This window comes from Caretta caretta, chromosome 1 (genome assembly GCF_965140235.1).
Source record: "Caretta caretta isolate rCarCar2 chromosome 1, rCarCar1.hap1, whole genome shotgun sequence".
Taxonomy (NCBI): Eukaryota; Metazoa; Chordata; order Testudines; family Cheloniidae; genus Caretta; species Caretta caretta.
In genome coordinates this window covers 353,578,204-353,595,738 of record NC_134206.1, presented here as the reverse complement: position 1 = coordinate 353,595,738, position 17,535 = coordinate 353,578,204, and the positions used below count along the sequence as shown (strand labels likewise).

At 63.4% G+C, this 17,535-nt stretch overlaps 1 protein-coding gene, 1 long non-coding RNA gene and 1 pseudogene across 12 annotated transcripts in view; 1 reads left to right on the top strand and 2 right to left on the bottom strand.

Moving 5' to 3' along the window:
* The window catches only part of IMPDH1 (inosine monophosphate dehydrogenase 1), a 55,372-nt gene extending 47,966 nt beyond the window's left edge, over window positions 1-7,406 (top strand). For 10 of the 11 annotated variants that reach the window (XM_048823207.2, XM_048823538.2, XM_075124616.1 and 7 more), the window contains 2 exons: window positions 3,227-3,243; window positions 6,212-7,406. In XM_048823207.2, coding sequence (XP_048679164.1) covers window positions 3,227-3,243; window positions 6,212-6,306 — 112 coding nt within the window. In that variant the 3' untranslated portion in view covers window positions 6,307-7,406. The remainder of the gene's footprint in view (window positions 1-3,226; window positions 3,244-6,211) is intronic. The other variant, XM_075124615.1, reaches the window with a different exon arrangement.
* LOC125624774 (transmembrane protein 53-A-like) lies at window positions 7,352-13,355 on the bottom strand (annotated as a pseudogene).
* A 2,594-nt stretch (window positions 13,356-15,949) lies between these two features.
* On the bottom strand, window positions 15,950-16,580 carry LOC142070968 (uncharacterized). The gene is made up of 2 exons (XR_012666915.1): window positions 16,468-16,580; window positions 15,950-16,336 (listed from the first exon to the last, which is right to left on the bottom strand). It is a non-coding gene; the product is annotated as an uncharacterized LOC142070968 (long non-coding RNA).
* Window positions 16,581-17,535: the final 955 nt, after the last annotated feature.

The following is a 17,535-nucleotide window of genomic DNA, read 5'->3' as shown; positions in this document are numbered from 1 at the left end:
ACGCGTTGCTCACTGGACCGCGGTGTCCTCTTCAGGACACTGCCCTCCGGCAGTGCCCATTACTCCATTCTCCCCCCTTCCGGGAGTATATCAGCAGTCCTAGTCCACACCCGCCTTCATGGCCACCTGCCACCCTGAAGTCTAGTTCCTTGCCTCAGGGACAAGGTGCAGTCCATGGGCCATGCTCTCTTGTGGCAAGGTGCAGTGCAAGGGGGGGCCCCAGCCCAGGGACCCTTGAGCGGCAGCTGCTGGCTGATTTCCTCCACTCCCCATCGCTGCCTGCCTTCCCTGGGCCACTTCCCTGTAGCCCTAGCACCCACTCGGCCCTTGTTTCGAAGCCTGCAGTCTGGCAGAGTCAGCCAGAGCTCCCACTGCCCTCTACCCTGCCCAGCACTGCTCAGTCCAGGGTGCCGCTCCTTCTCCCAGGAGCCAGCCCTCCTCCCTTGCTGGTCAGGGGGAGACTGCCCTCTCCACATTGCTGCAGCCTTTATATAGTGCTCAGCCTGGCCCTGATTGGCTGCCCATCTGCGCAGCCTCTCTGGCCTACTTTAACCCATTTTCTCCTGGAGTGGGGCAGAGGCAGCCAGGGAGGCTGTGGAAACCTGCAGCTAATTAGGGCGAGGCTTGTTAGGAGCCAGACCAGAGACAGCCCAGATCTAAGGAGTGGCCCAGCCGAGCAGAGGGGAGTCTCTCCCTAACAAGCAGGGAGGACAACGGGCTCCCAGGGGTAACACTGGGGACAGAGCAGTGCTGGGCAGGCTCAGGGGGGTGTAGGGAGAGCTGTCACAGAGTCCCCGGGCGATGCTCTGGAACTGCTCCCCAAGAAGCCAGTCAGGACTCTGGGGAAGTCGCCTTTCTGTGAGCAGCCTGTCTTCAGGACACACAGCTCACCCGGCTTCCACCTTCCTGGGTCTGACCTCGGAGCATTCAGCCTCCTCTGCCCCTCCGTGCGCTTCCCCCAGTGAGTCCACCCAGGCGGGGTCCTGGGGAAGCCAGAGGGTCCTGTCCCCCAACTCCACAGTCAGACGGGACTCTCAGCCAGCCAGTAAAACAGAAGGTTTATTAGACGACAGGAACATGGTCTAAAACAGAGCTTGTAGGTGCAGAGAACAGGACCCCTCAGCTGGGTCCATTTTGGGGGGGCAGTGAGCTAGACAACCACGTCTGCCCTTCACTCCATGTCTCCAGCCAGCCCCAAACTGACTCCCCCTCCAGCCCCTCCTCCTCTGGGCTTTGTCCCTTTCTGGGGCCAGGAGGTCACCTGATTCCTTCGTTCTCCAACCCTTTAGCTCTCACCTTGCAGGGGGGAAGCCATCAGTGGCCAGGAAACAGGGTGTCGGCCATTCCTGGTGTCCAGACCCCTGCCCACACCTGCCCTTTAGGGCTCTGCAATGATCATACACCCTTACCCCACCCCCTAGATACTTAAGAATTGCCTAGGGGAAACTGAGGCACCCCCACACTATTCAGAGGAAACATTAAAAACAGTCCCACTTCGTCACAGGAGCTCTGGCCTGTTACCTGCTAGGCTGCAGACCCCTGCCAGAGAGGGCCAAGAAGATGCAAGGGCCAAGGGGAAGTGGCCGAGGGATGATAGGCAGACAAGGAGAGAGAAGGAGGGCAGAGAAGCTGCCACTAGAGGGTCCCTGTGTCAGGACCCAGAGTAGCGGGCGGGCCTGGGTCCCCCCCCCTTGCACTGCACCTGGCCGCGGAGGAGAGTGGCTGATACAGACTGCAACTTGCCCCTGAAGTGAGGGGCTAGACTTTGGGTTGTGGTGGACTCCTGCGGTGGGTGCAAGCCACAGGACTGCCATGACCCCCAGAAGGGGGGTGAGAAAGAAGTAGTGGGCACTGCCGAGTCCTGAAGAGGACACTGCCAAGCCAGGGGAGCAACGCGGGTCCGAAACAGCAGAGTAGAGCAGACAACGGGCAAGACGCCACCCGCAGGGGGCGCGCCGGAGCTGCACTGAGCTAATTCCCGGAGCAACCTGCAGGAGGCGCCCGCGGTGGTGAGTCGGCGCCGTTACACCTCCCCAGAGCAAGCTCCACGCGCCGCGGGGTTTGCAGAGCCCTTGTTAGTCACTCAGGCCAAAGCCGTTCCGGAAATCGCCCCATTTCTTTGCGGCACGGGGGGCGGCTGTGAAAAGCGCCGACGCCCCCTCCCGGAGGCAGCCGAGTGGGTCGCCCTGTGCCGCGCTGTTCGTTACCAGCGCGCAGGGGTCGCCTTCCCCGCAGCCTCAGGGCTCGCGCCGCGAGGGGCCAGGCGGCCTCGAGATCCCTGCGCGGGGCAGGGCAGCCACGCAGCACGCGCCTTTCCCGGGCCCTGCGCGCCGGCTGCGGGGATCAGGAGGGGACTGCGGGGCGCTCTAGGCTGCTCTGGCTGCATGGCAGTGGTGGGGGAGGGTATGCAGGGCGCTTACATGGCCCCAGTGGACCTCGTGCATGAAGCAAGCGTCCCCCGTGAGCGGGATCCGCATGGACAAGGGCTCACGGGCCCCCAGTGACTGGGAGGCAGGGACCCGTTCAGGGCTGGGCTGGCTGGTTGAGGTGGTGGGTGCTTAGCGGCAGGGCCCGTTCGGCTTGCTAGGGCCGCGCTGGTGGGGCCGGGGGCCCGTTGGGCCGGGTATGGCCCCGCTGGTGGGGCCGGGGGCCCGTTGGGCCGGGTATGGCCCCGCTGGTGGGGCCGGGGGGCCTGTTCGGCTTGGTAGGGCCCCGCTGGGCCAGGTAGGGCCCCGCTGGTGGGGCCGGGTAGGGCCGCGCTACTGGGGCTGGGGGGCCCGTTGGGCCCGGTAGGGCCGCACTGCTGGGGCCGGGGGGCCCCGTTCGGCTTGGTAGGGCCCCGCTGGTGGGGCCGGGTAGGGTAGGGCCGCGCTGCTGGGGCCGGGGGGCCCCGTTCGGCTTGGTAGGGCCCCGCTGGTGGGGCCGGGGGCCCCGTTCGGCTTGGTAGGGCCCCGCTGGTGGGGCCGGGGGCCCCGTTCGGCTTGGTAGGGCCCCGCTGGTGGGGCCGGGGGGCCCGTTGGGCCGGGTAGGGCCCCGCTGGTGGTGCTGGTGGGAGGGCGGCCAGCCAGGCCGTCCTCTCGGCGGTGTTGGGATCTCGGCAGCTGCAGTGCCCAGCAGTGGGGGGAAGGGATGACTCCTTGCTGGCCGGGGGGCGGGCAGGGGGTCCCATCTCACTGGAACACGTTGTAACCTTCTCTCTCTTTCCTGCCCATGCCTCCGCCCGTAGCTTTACGTTTCTGCCATGTAAGTAACCAGCTCCTTTCCTTTCCGTAGTTATTGTAGAGCAATGATTGGGGTGGGGGGCTGAGTCCGGGGGGGCCCTCTCTGGGTCTGGTGCCCAAGCTCCCACAATCCAATTCCCCTGCTAGCGGAGGGCTGTTCCTCACCGGGGGGCTGCAGGGGAAAGGGGGACGCCGTGACCCCCAGCTACAAACACTCCCATCCAGAGAAGGGGCCGAAGCATCTGCGGGCCCCCGGGGTTGGGCCAGAGCAGGCTCTTCCCCTCTGTCACTGCCGCGCCAGGAGCAGGACGAGCCAGGGGTTTAACGCCTCTGGATGGGCCGAGGACCCCGGGGGAAATGGGGTTCCTGCCTCTGCCTGTTGGGCCACAAGCTGCGCTGGCCCTGCCATGAAATCCCACCCGGCCTGCCCCAGGAATGGGGGAGAACCCCAGCCCCCCACCCATCAGGAGCCCAATGTCCTGGGCTCCCTGCAGAGGGGCCTGTATCCCACCCGAGGAGAGTGCACAGACCCTATTTAGGGGAGAGAGGCTGGTGGGGGGGAGCTGAGCCCTGCCTGGGGGCGGGGGTCAGTGGTTGGAGGGGGCTGCCTGGGCATTGCTGGTCTGGGCAGGAGTCGATGGCCTGTGGGGATGGCGCTCGGCTCTGCCGGGGGTCTGGGGACAGGGTTTGGGGGAGGGGAGGCTAATGGACTGAAAGGCTACTGGGGTCTGTGCACCATAGGGCTCCAGGGCTGGGATCCATGGGGTGCCTGCTCTGTGGGGCAGGCATGTGCCAGTGGGGGAAGAGTCAGACCCGAGGGCTCGGTGGCGGCTGGGGGTGCTGGACAGGACGGCCCTGCCCTGGAGGTGTGCTGTGAGGGACTGGGGCCGCGTGGGTAGTGGGGAGGCAGATTCCTCGGGCCAGGCCTGCCCTGGAGGGGTTGGGGTTCTGAGCCGTTAGCCCCTGTGCAATGGCAGGGCCTGGACAGGGGGGCCAGGTGCGGGGCCCTGACCGGTGGCGGAGGGGCCTGGGCCGAGGGATGTCAGGGCCCTGCAGCTGCGGGTGCGGCTGTACTTGGGGGGCGCCCTGCGTGGTGGGGGCAGCCTGTGCCCGCGGTCTGGGAGTGGGAGTTGGGCGCTGCTGGCGTTCGCAGTAGTTTGTATCAGGTGCGAGCTGAGGCTCCCGCGGCCCGATCTCCTTCGCACGTCCCTGGACCCAGGGGGGCCGTGCACCGGGCACGCTGACTGGCTTTCTCCTCGGCTCGCTGCTGCCGGAGCTGGACGGCCCTGCCGCTGGGCGGGCGGATGCCTCGGCAGAAGCGTGGTCCAGCATGCGCATCTGTTAGAAACAAAAGCACCAGCATCGCCAGCCCCACGGCGGGCAGGCGGGGCACAGAGAGCTTGCGAGGGCAAACCCCAAGAGGGCAATGGGGCCAGCGCCCCATGTTCGAGCCGACAAAGGGAAGGCCAGCTGTCCAATAGCTGAGGAGCGTGATGCTCTGAAGCCAAGCAGGCAGAGGGGAATGACGAGCCAGGACCCCTGGGTTCTTTTCCCAGCTGAGTCCCTGGGTGAGCCCCGTAACGTCAGCAGTGGTTCTGTGAGGGGTGGGATCCTTTCATTCGCACTGGGGGGTCGTTCGGGGAGCTGGCTGGGCTCTGAACTCCTCTGCTGGGTGTCAGGCCAGGCCTTGCTGGCTTTTTGCACCTGGCCTCCCTGTGGGCTGGAGGAGCTGGCAATGTGGCTTAGGACGGCGCTGTTATCCCTCAAGGGAGTGGGGGGGTGGGGAGGGTCTGTCTCAGTGCTCTCTTCTCCCAGCTGCTGGTCAGAGGTTGGAATGAGGCCTGGGTCTGAGCTGTACATAAATATCACTCCCGCCCCCCAGGCGTGTGGGGGGCCGTTCTCTGACTGCTTCCCCATCTTCTAGGACAGACTAGGCAGGACCCGAACGTGGGACGGGAGGGGCGAGCAGGGCTGTGTGAGATGGGGGAGCACTCGCCTGGGGGAAGGTTACTGCAGGGCTTGGGGGAAACTGGTTGGTTTTACACCATTAGGTGGTCAAAATCTTGCCCCCTCATGATGGTTAGCCAGCTGCCCACCTCTCTGTAGAGCGTGACCCTTGCGGTTCTGGTCCTGCCCCCCCCCCCCCCAACTTCAACTGGGGATGGGCGTCTCCTTCACTTTCTCCTAAGTGGCTGTGCAGGGTTGCTGTGAGCTGTCAGCCAGCTGCCCTGGCCCACCCCAGAGGTGGCTGCCTATCCATGGTGGATGAAGCGAGTCCTAGGCCAAATTATCTGCTGCTAACTCCACAGAGCCCAGCGGAGCTGCAGCAGCAGAGGGTTTGACCCGCTGCGTTGAGCTCGTGTGCGCCCGTGTCTGGAAAGCGCTTTTGGATCCTTCGTCACATGAGGCCGCTTCGCGTGAGCCTGGCGTGGGGCTGCTCGGCTCTGGGCATTGCCCATGCGAGGCAGCCAGCCCGTCACCACCACGTGCCCTGCGGGTGCCAGCCCCAGGCCAGGCCAGGCCGTGAGCGCTCCCTGCTGGGAAGCCAGGGCTCTGCAGGCTTTTGCCATCCCTCAGCGTGGGGCTCAGCCCGCCAGCATCAGCCACTCCCTCCTGGGCCAGAGAGGGGGCAGGGGGCAACCAACCAGCGAGGTCTGGTTCAGGGTCCTGGCTGTTCGTCCCAGGCGGGTGCCATGCGGGAGTGCGACAGACAGCTGGGAGGCGGAGGTGCCGCAGCAGGCCCAGCTTCGGGTCAGGGCACCAGCTGGTGTCGGCGTGGCCTGTGGAGGGGCTGGCCTGCCCCCAGAGTCCTGCCAGCAGCTGTTCCCCTCGCCCTCTCAGCCAGGCAGCTCAGCCCCTGCTCCTCCCGGCTCCGGCTCGGGCGTGATGCCAGGCCGGGGCTCCTGAACGTGGGCGAGTTCACTGAGCCCTGCCCGGGGGGCGGGCACTGTCGGCCCCGCACTAACCCTGCCTCCCCCTCTCCCCGCCAGTTACGAGAAGCGGCTATACTGAAGACGGGCTCCGAAGCAGCAGCCAGCGCGTAGCTCCCAACGTCCCAGCCCCGGTCGCCGCCCGCCGCGTGTAGCCCAGCCCTCCGCTCCGACCGCTCCTCACAGGGATGGATTTGCACTACGGCCGAGAGAGAGCGTCCTGGCCCTGACTGGACGGCAGCCAGATCTCCCCCGCGCCTGGTGCAAGGCCCCGGGAACCAGCCCCCCTGGGCCGGGCAGGAGAACAGAGAGCAGGTGCTGGAAAGAGCTGCGGGGTGGGGGGGGAGCGCTGAGCAGGGCCCCCAGCTCCCCCCCACCCCCGCTGCATCGTCCCGGGCAGCCGCGGCCTGGCTGGAGCCCGTGTTTCCCCCACGCCACCTCCTATCCACGCCTCCGGCTCCGCCAGCCCCCGCGGCATGTCCCCCCACCAGTGCTAGTGCTGCCGGGGGCCGCTGGGGGGCTCCAGCACTTCCCTTTCCCCGCAGTGGGGCAGTGACGTGAGACCCAGGGATCTTGCTGGCAGCCCGGGCCTGGCTCTGGCCCAGTCGCCCCTGGGCTTCAAGGGATTTTATAAACTTGTACAGGAGGCTGAGCCTTGCCTATTAACCCTCCGCTGCCCCGGGGCTGTCTTACCCTGCCCCCCAAGGCTGTTTGTTAGCAGGGTCTCTCCAACCTGGACCAAACACCATGGACCAGCCACCTCCCCTCCGGTCCTGGCCAGAAGCTGCCCGGACTTCTCCGTCGTTATCGCTCTCTACAGAGCCCCTGGGACATCATCCCGCTGCACGCCTGGCAGCTGCTGCTGGGGTCCCTGCAGCCTGCCCAGCCCCAGGGTGACCTCCCTCTGGGGCAGCAGCTGCTCTGGGGTTAGGCAGGGTGACCCCCAAAGCTGGAATGGGGCCTGGCCACCCCTCTGCAAGCTGTGCTGTTGGCCTGGCTGCAGCGCCCTCGGCCGTGCAGCCCGGTTCTGCGACACGCTGCAGGCTCTGGGCATCCGTTTCCTCCACTCTGTTTCTGCCAGATGAGTTTAAATCTCCTTTTTCTGTCACTGCAGCTACTGGCAAGTCCCGGCCTCTCCCCCTGCAGCACCGACCCCCCCCCCCCCACTCGTTAGAAGGCTTTAACTTTGCACATTTGGGGTCCAGTGTTTGTAATTGTGTATTGAAGAACAATAATAAAGTAATGCAGCATCAGAGCCTGGCAGGGGCTGGTGTGGTGGAGCACGCTGAGGTAGGCTCCAGCTCAACTCGCTGTGGCAAACCACCAGCTCACTGGAGCAGGGGGTGCAATCCCCCTCCTCCCCCTGGCCCGGCCCTGAGGACTGGGCCTAGGGCATGTGGCTGCAGGGCCAGTGGCAGCTGCACTGTAGAACCACGGCAGGGCAGGGTCCTGTGTCCGGGGGGATTTCAAACTAATTTACAGAGGGAGTTAAAAAAATTATGTTGAAACTAGCCTGAAATGGGGCACAGAGCCCCCATCCAGCCTGCTCCCCCCATCCCTGCTCAGCCTGGCCATTCCCCCAGGCCCTGCAAGGGGCTTTTGCTCTGTGCAGGGACAGGGCAGGTGCGGAGAGGCAGCTGGGCTCCTGGCGGGAGGTGGAGCTGCTGAATTGTGAGCCAGCCAGCCAGCCACCAGCAGCCTGTCCCCCTACAGCCCAGGGCAGAGGTGAAACGAGGGGAGGGGAGGGCTGCACCAGCTGCCCTCCCCCCTCATCAACCCACCTGGGGGAAATGTGCCTCCCCCCTTGCCACAGCCCCATGGAGCTAGAGCAGGCAGGTGTCCATCATGCCTCCCTGGGGCAGAAGACTCAGTGGCTCCCCCTCCCCCGGCCGGGGTGTCCATGGTGCAGCAGTTGTTCCCGTGCTCTGTGCCCGAGGCCTGTGGTCTGGCCTGCCCGGCAGGGCCGGCTGCAGAAGGTGCATGTCCCTGCTTGCGGCTGGATGTTGTGTGACGGCAGGAGCACCCTGCCTGCCAGGGAGGAGCAGGGCTCTGGCTGCAGGAGCAGCTGCATGTCCCCCTGCCCATGTCAGAGGGGCTCTTGGGCCAACCCAGCCCCAGCTGCTAGAGTCTGGCTTGGAGCAGGGCCGTGTCCAGCTGCTTCAGGAATCCCAGCAGTACCTCCTGGTACTCCTGGGGGTGCTGGTGCAGATGGGCTGCATGGCGCGAGTCCTGCCAGGCCTGGGCCTGCACCAGGATCCCTGCCCGCCTCCAGCTCTCCAGCAGCTCCTGCACCAGGGCAGGGTCGCTCAGCGGGTCGTTGCGGCAGTAGAAGACCAGGACAGGGCAGCGAAGCGGCGGCCGGAAGAACACGCCCTGTGCCGCTTTGTAGTACCGCACGGTGCAGCAGCGCAAGAGGCTGAAGTAAAGCCTGGTGCCTCCCCTGATGAGGGGCCGAAAGGCCGCGGAGCTGCTCATCTGAGCCACGCCTGCACAGGGCGAGAAGGGGGTTAGCGGGCAGGGGAGCCACCAGGCCAGACGCAGACCCTCCCTGGGGGCTGCACCCTGCTGCGGCTTCCGCCCGTTCCCTCAGTCCTCGCATTCCTGAGACTGCTGGGCCGTGACTCCCTGCCTGCTGCTCCCCATGGCCCCGGCTGTTCCTCTGTTAGCCCCGGGGCTAGTGCTGGCTGGCCACATGGGGAAAGGCCCAGCCCCAGCCAAGACCCGGCCCCACCCACACCTCTGCTCTAACCGCAGGGGCTGGGCAACGGCAGCGTCTGCCAGGACTCCCGGCTCTCTCAGATGCCGCCCTCCCAGGGCTGTGTGAGCAGCTCCTCTCCTTGCCAAACCCAGCCTGCATCCTGTGTGGCAGGAGGGGTGGCAGCGGGAGCCTGGGAGGAAAGGACCCAAACTGCAGATGGAGCTGGGGCAGCATCTGCGGAGGGGACAGCCCACCCAGCGCATCGCCCCCCGTCTCAACGGACAGACGCTGAGAACAAACAGGTTAGGCCTGCTCGCCTGTGGCACGCACGGCCAGGGCATGCTGGGAAGGCCAAAGTACAACCGGGTTCAAAAAGGAACAGGTCCAGCAATGGCTATTAGTCAAGATGGATAGGGACACATTCCTGTGCTCTGGATGTCCCTAAACCTCCGACTGCCAGCAGCTGGGCCTGGGTGACGGGATGGATCACTGATAATTGCCCTGTTCCGCTCATTCCCTCCGAGGTACCTGGCACCAGCCCCTGTCAGAGATGGACCATTGGTCTGACCCAGGGTGGCCGTTCTTACGCCCCGCATCCTGCTGCAGATCCTGGTGGTCTCCCGGCTGGACAGGGCTGCAGAACAGCTGAGGCTGGAGGGGACAGTGCAAGATCTGTCCTCTGCCTTGCTCCTCTCCCCAGGGGCTAGTGCCTGGAGAGGGGGTTTGCCCCACAGGACCTGCCCAGACCCCACTCACCCAGCGCCATGTCCCCCAGGCTGCCTGTCACCAGGCTGTCGTAGACCAGGCCCCGGATCCTCTCTGCCAGCTGCTGGTGCCGCTGTGGCTCCCGGCTCATGTGCACCATCATCTGGGCGAAGGTGTAGCCGCCGATGGAGAAGGCGTGGACGAGCAGCGGGCGGGAGCAGAAGGGCTGGCTGTCCCGGAGCAGGCCTAGCACGCAGGCCGCGTAGGCCAGCCCGTGCCGGGGCCATAGGAAGTGGCTCAGATCACTCTCCACCACCAGCACGTCCAGGCCGCGTGGCAGGTAAAGCTCCAGGTACCTCGCCATGGAGCGGGGCCGGGCACCAAACCAGGGCAGCAGCACCACCAGGGGCCTGGAGGGGGCGCTGCCCCCAGGCGCAGGGCTGCTGTACAGGCGGATAGTCCTGGAAAAGGCTGTCACCGTTGCTGCCCCGCCAGGGGCAATGGAGAGCTCTGCAGGCTGCCCCGCCCGCGGTGGGGGCAGCTCTGGGCCCCCAGGCTGCACTGGGGGGCAGCCCTGGTGTCTCCAGCCGGCTCCATCTGCATCCAGGCTGCTGTGGCCACGCTGCCTCTGGCGTCCAGGCATGGGAGCCCTGCAAGACACACACGGGCAGGCTGGTGCCGCTGGAACCAGCCTGGGGCATCGCATTGGCAGCAGAGCCATGGCTCCCGCACAATGCCCAGCAGCCGGGAGTACTGTCTCCCCACGGGTGTGGGGAGTTGGGGGAGGTAAACTGAGGCACGGGGAGGGGAATGTCCTACCCCGGGTCACACAGTGAGCCAGTAGCAGAGCAGGGAGTAGAACCTAGGAGTCTTGGGTCTCAGTCCCCACTGCTCTAACTACTACACCCCTCTGCTCCCAGAGCAAGAACCCAGGAGTCCTGCCTCCCAGCCCTGCCCTGGCACGACAAACCCATCCCCATTCGCCAGCTGCAGAAAGTCTTCTTTCCAGGGGGTGGATTTGCAAAAGGGCCTCAGCCCCACTGGACTAGAGCATTCGTCCCTAGCAAAGGGACAAGAGACCCTCATGTGTCTGCCCAACTGGGGCCCCGCTTCTGTGATCAGGCCTGTGGGCTCTGGCCCTGCCCTGCAAACAGCCCTCCAACAAGTCCCTGCAACTGCCAGGCAGGGCCGGATGGTCACACTGCTTTGGCCAGCAGGGCCCCCCACCAGCATGGGCATACACCTGCCTCATTTCGCTTGGGGTGTCAGACCCAGGGGTTAGGACCCAGACCCAGGATCAAAGGGGACTCGGCCCCAGCACTGCCCAGTCCTCAGTGTTAAGCATGAAGCCTGGATTTTTGCATAGCCCCTGACCGGTAGCTGGGTATAGTGCTAGGGCCCGGCTTCTGGCAGGAGGGCTGGGCTCCAAGTTCACCCATTCCCCACGCCATGGGACCACCCAGAATTCATCCCTCAAGCCGAGCTTCAGGCAAACATCCAGCCTGGACTGAAAAATGGCCAGTGATGGACAATCCCCCATGGCCAGTGGCTCCAGTGGTTCCTTCCTCTCACGGCCAAGCATTTGCACCTTGGCTCCAGGCTGAGTCTGGCTAGCGGCCGCTTCCAGCCATCAGATCCAACAGACAGGAGGCCTGGCCGGCAGCCACGGACATGGAAGACGGCCAGTGACCGGCCATCACAGGGACAAAGTGGCCAACCGGGGCATTCGAGCCAAAGACCCTGCAGCGCCGTGCTTTCCCTGCCACCGGGGGGCGCTAGGACCATGGGCAGAGCCACTCACCCAATTCAAACACCTCACGGGAGGCCACGGGTGGAAGCAGGAGACCGGGCTAAAGGGACCTCAGGGCTGCCCAGCCTGGCCACTGCCCTCAGGGAAAGGTGCCCAGTGGGTGTGCGAGGGCATGCACTACCCTGGCAACAAGCTGTGCCACAAACGGCAGCCTGCCAGGGCAGCTTGTCCAGCGTGCACGGCTCCTGCCTTTGTGTGCTCAGCCACCAGGGCCCTGCCAGCCGTTTGCCGTGATGCCCGCAGGGGAGACAATTCCCTGGGGTTCGGGCCCCAAACTCCTGCGTGCTGATCTGGGGAGGGGACCATATTTCACACCCCTCTGCTCTCTGGGTCTTTGTGCGCAGGGCAAACTGGGCTGTCCCTGCTTCTCTGGCATTTTAACCCTCAGTACTTAGCTTGAGCCTCTAGATAGGCCCCACCGCTGCCCCTGCCCTCAGCCCACGCTGGGCACCCACCTGCTGCAACCCGCGCAGGGTTCCCTCCAAGCCTGTGAGCGATGAGGTGGATGACAGCCTGCCAGCCCAGCATGCTTTTCATAGGAAATGGAGTAGTCTGGGATGGCCCAGCCCTGGCTACATAACAGATTACACAAGGCAGGCCTGGCGCCATGCCCGCTCTCAGCCCAGGGCAGGAGGGAGATGCCATGCCACGTGCGACTAGGGAAGGGGCCTCCTGCCTCCCACCCGCTGGCCACCAGTCAAACGAACAGCCTGTTCCCTTGCTCCCTGGGGAGGGCTTAATCTCCCTCATGCTGAGTCCCTCCTGATGCCTGCCCCTCTCTCCCTGGCCTCCCACACACCCACCCGCAGCGCCTGGGCGCCTCAAACCCACCCGCACCAGCCCCACACATGGCCCCCTCCCTCCTGGCACTGATGCAGTGCCGTTAAATCTGAAAGAGCTCTGAAAAAGGTAAAATTATTCACTGAAATCAGTGAAGTGTTAACTCTGGAAGCTAACGATGACAATTTGTTAATATAAAAACAACATGCTCCCCACGGACACCACCGGCTCCGAACAGCCCCCTGGACACTGGGCTTCTACTGGGGAGCCCCTTGTACTTTTGACCCAGCTTCCAGACGGAGGCCAGGCACTGCCCTGCCAGCCGCCTCCCGCCCAATCGAATCCTGCTCCCTGGGTCTTCCCACTGCACTCCCCACCAGCGTACCTGGGAGCCTCCCCTCCTGCACTATGCACCTGTCAGCTGGGCTCGGCCTTCGCCCAGAGGGAGAAGCAGGCAGGTCTCACCTGGGCTGGGGAGGGGGGATATAGCCCAGGGGCTCTGTGTTCACATGGGAGACGGCAGCTCAGATTGACCTGCCCTGCACTTGGAGAATGGTGCTGTCTGGGCCAGCCCTTAGCTCCTGTTCACCTCCAGCTGGGCCAGATACCCAGGCCCACCCCCCTGGAGACCGGGGTCCCTGGGCACCGCACAGACACTCCTTGCCCCAGCCCCCGCTGACTCCCACCTGGCAGCCGGAGCAGGGAGGACTCCCCGCTTATCTCTCCACCAGGGCCCGAGGGATAATCCCCCCCCATCTTGTCTGGGGGGGCTGCTGCCCCCAGTGAGGGACCCTGCTGCACCCCAGTACCAGGACAGGAGAGGGACAAGGTCTCTTCTGGGGGTACCCCATGTGCCCAGAGCTGCAGGAGCACGGGGCACTGGTAACTGGGGGGCTGGGCTGCAATCTTGTATAATCCTATGAATTAGCCAGTCACGGGCCCTGCCAGTGACCCCCTGCAGCTCCCTGGTCCCCACTAGCCGTGGAGCTGGGACCCCCTCGCCTGGAATTGCCCTGCTCAGCCCCTCCCCTTGCCTGCTCCCCCACACGCGCCCCCCACTGCTCCCCACCTCCCCGCTGCTCCCCACCCAGTCCCTTAGCCCCTGGTGCCGGCCCGGTGCCCGCGGGCGCCGCTCACCCTGGCGGTGCCGCGTCCCAGCAAGCTCTGCCCAGCCCGGCCCTGCTCGGCTCCGCACGGGATGCAGCCCCCCGGTCGCCCCGCCTCCCTCCAGCTGGCCCAGCCTGCGCTCCCGGCCCCGCCCCCGCGGCACAGGCCCCGCCCCCTCTGGGACCGTCTACAAATCACCAGCTAGCTGGAGGGGGCGATAAGGGGGGGCATGAAGTGCCAGGGAACTGCCCCCCCACGAGGCAGTTCCGTGCCGCGGGGCAGCTCCCGTCCCCCCCGCACGGGGGCAGATCCACCCCAGCCGAGCAGAAGGGAGCGGGCAGGGGAGTCAGTGCGCCCTGGGGGGGATCGGGATCGGGATCGGGACCGGCTGCTGTCGCGAGGGGTGGGGGCAGGTCGGTGCAGCCTGCGCCTATCGCGGCGGCTCCTTGCAGCGCTGGTTAGGGGGGCAGCCCCAGCCCAAGAAAGGCCCTGGCCAGGCGGAGGAGAAAGTCTGGGAGCAGGGGCCCGGGGCACCTGGCAGACTCCAGGCTGCGGCTGGTGGTGGGGAAGCCCCGCGGCTCCGTCCCTAGCGGGGCTCTTGGGGGACCCCAGAGCCTTGGCCCAGCCGCTGCCCAGCGCAGACAGCTACAGAAACCCGCACTGAGCGCCAGGCCGGGGCTTGGCCCTGCAGTGCCAGGCAGGGCTGGCAGCAGGAATGGGCAGCCGGGGTGGGGGGAGCCGCTGCATACGGCTTTGCAGAAGCGGCTCAAGACAATCTGCCTCTGTAGGCAGCGGATCAGTGCACAGCCCCCCTCTGCCCCCATTACAAGCTGCAGAGTGTAGCTTTAATTGAAGAGAGAGGAAATGACCATAAAACGCCTACCAGGGGCCTGACACAATAGTGTCTAGGGATGCAAAGATTTCTACAGGTTGCATCAAGTTAAAATCAAAATGCTCTAAAGCACCTCAGGGCTTTCAAGAACATCAGCTGGCTCATAGCAGCCTAGACTCATAGAAGATTAGGGTTGGAAGATCCCCCAGGAGGGGTAGCTCAGTGGTTTGAGCATTGGCCTGCTAAACCCAGGGTTGTGAATTCAATTCTTAAGGGGGCCATTTGGGCTCTGGCCTGAAAATTGGGGATTGGTCCTGCTTTGAAGAGGGGGTTGGACTAGATGACCTCCTGAGGTCCCTTCTAGCCCTAATAGTCTATGGTTTTAGGATCTAGTCCAACCCCGTGCTCAAAGCAGGACCAATCCCCAACTCAATTATCCCAGCCAGGGCTTTGTCAAGCCTGACCTTAAAAACCACAAAGGAAGGAGATTCCACCACCTCCCTAGGGAACCCATTCCAGTGCTTCACCACCCTCCTAGGGAAAACGTTTTTCCTAATATCCAACCTAAACCTCCCCCACTGCAACTTGAGACCATTACTCCTTGTCCTGTCCTCTTCCACCACTGAGAACAGTCTAGAGCCATCCTCTTGGGAACCCCCTTTCAGGTAGCTGAAAGCTGTGATCGGATCTTCTGCAGACTAAATATCCCCAGACTAAATATCCTCAGCCTCTCCTTGTAAGTCATGTGCTCCAGTGCCCTGATCATTTTCGCCCTCCGCTGGACTCTCTCCAGTTTGTCCACAACCCTTCTGTAGTGGGGGGGCCCAAAACTGGACGCAGTACTCCAGATGAGGCCTCACCAGTGCGGAATAGAGGGGACTAATCACGTCCCTCCATCTGCTGGCAACGCTCCTACTAATGCAGCCCAATCTGCCGTTGGCCTTCTTGGAGCTTGGCTACACTTGCGGGTTACAGCGCATTAAAGCAGCCCCAGGCGCTCTAGCTCTCTCCCCGTCCACACTGGCAAGGTACGTAGAGCGCTCTGGCTCCGCGGCTACAGAGCTCCCGGTGCTCCGCCTCGGCGAGGGGAATAACGTTTGCTGCACCCCCGCGGGAGCGCCGCGGCACCAGTGTGGACGCCCTGGTCTGTTAGTGCGCTCGGATCGGCCTCCAGACGTGTCCCACAATGCCTGTGCTAGCCACTCTGGTCATCACTCTGAACTCTACTGCCCTGCCCTCAGGTGAGCACCCGTCACACCCGCCCTTTAAATTCTCTGGGAATTTTGAAAATCCCCTTCCTGTTTGCTCAGCCAGGCGTGGAGTGCTCTCAGCGAATCTTCCCAGGTGACCATGCCTCCACGCGCCAGGCGATCCCCAGTATGGAGCAATGGCAAGGTGCTGGACCTCGTCAGTGTTTGGGGGGAGGAAGCTGTCCAGTCCCAGCTGCGCTCCAGCTGTAGGATTTACGATGTCTTCGGGCAGATATCAAGGGCCATGCTGGAAAAGGGCCATGACTGGGACGCACTGCAGTGCAGGGTTAAAGTGAAGGAGCTGCGGGATGCCTACTGCAAAGCCCACGAGGCAAACAGCCGCTCCGGTGCTGCCCCCACGACCTGCCCTTTCTACAAAGGGCTGGACGCGATACTTGGGGGTGACCCCACCTAAACTCTGAGTACCACCATGGACACTTCAGAGCCCAGTCCAACAAGGGAGGAGGAGGAAGAGGAAAGCGGGAGCGAGGGTGCTGAGGCGGAAGAAGACACCCCAGGATCCCAAGGTGCATGCAGCCAGGAGCTGTTCTAAGCCCGGAGGAAGATAGCCAGTCGCAGCGGCCGGTGCTTGGGGAAGGACAAACACCAGAGGAGGTTCCCGGTGAGCGGCTTTTATTTTGGGAAGGAAATTATTCGGTGCGGGCTCTTGGGGCGAGGAGGGTTAGGGCTGCATGCATGCCTAGATGCGGAATAGGGCATTGATGTGCTCTCTCGCATCGCGGTAATCGGCCTCAGTGATCTCTTCAAAAGTCTCAGCCAGAACTCTGGCAATGCGCTTGCACAGGTGTTTTGGGAGAGCCACTGTGGTCCTTGTCCCAGTCAGGCTAACATGTCCACGCCACTGTGCCATGAGGGGCGGGGGGACCATTGCTGCACACAGGCAAGCTGCATATGGGCCAGGGCGGAAGCCGCCTTGCAGTAGAAGACCCTCCCTTGCTTCCCAGGTCAGCCTCCACAGCGAGATCTCTTCCAGGACGAACTCCTGTGGAAAATGTGGGGACAGTGTTCAGTATAGGGGCCCCCTGAAGCTGTTGTCTCCCCCTAAAGCACAGAAACCCAGAGGACAGTGCAGCCATGAAACAATCACTCACGCTTGACCCTGGGCTTACTCACCATTTTGGGGCTCCTGTGGGTTATGTGCGCTCACTTTGGGACTGGCAAATTATGCTATTGTGTACGGAGGAATCATTGCTCTGTCTGATGTGAACAATGCTGCCTCTGGTAAGTGTTGCATTTTGCCTTTACAGATGCAACCTTGAGATCTCAGCCGCCCGTGTTATCACCGGCCGAGAGACTGCAAAGCATCAGGAAGAGGCCACGTAGAAGCAAAGAGGACATGTTGCATGAAGTCATGCAGCATTCAACTAATGAAAATTAAAAAGCGCAGGAGTGGCGGGAGAGTAAAGGGAGGCTCCGCCAGCAGAATGCGGATCGCCGGCACCAAAGCACGGAGCGGCTGATAAGCATCATGGAGCACCAAGTGGATTCGATCCAGGCACTTGTAGCCATGCAGGCCGCCTCCCCCTGCAGCCCTTGTCCCAAAACTCTTTCCCTTGTGCCACCAAGTCACCTCCAAACCACTTTCCCCAACATCCGGGTTCTTACCACCACCCACTGCCTCCAACACCTTCACCACCCAGCCCTGAAAACTACGACCCTGACCCTCTGCACTCAAGCCCCATCGCCGTGCAATGTAGCCATCCCGAAGTGCAGCACGCACTGCACAGCACTGCAGACAGGACATACGCAAATCTGTGATTGGACCTTCCCCCCCCCACCCTCCCCCACCCCTTGCCCTTTGTGTTTCCCAAGCAGTTGTGTTGTGTTTCTTTTCAATAAATTGATTTTTTTTGGCTTTGAAAACATTCTTTATTATTGCATAACATACAAGAAACCTTAGCCCAGGAAAGCAATAGACACTGCAGGTCAGTGTATCATATGTAGCAAACACAGATTCCTACTGCACTTCACTCCCGTGCAAGGCACCACACCAGACATTACTGGTGGCTTTCAGCCTCAAATTGCTCCCTCAAGGCATCCCTAATCCTTGCAGCCCCACGCTGGGCCCCTCTAATAGCCCTGCTCTCTGGCCATTCAAATTCAGCCTCCAGGTGTGGAACCTCCGAGTTCCATGCCTGAGTGAATTGTTCACCCTTCCCTTCACAAATGTTACGGAGGGTA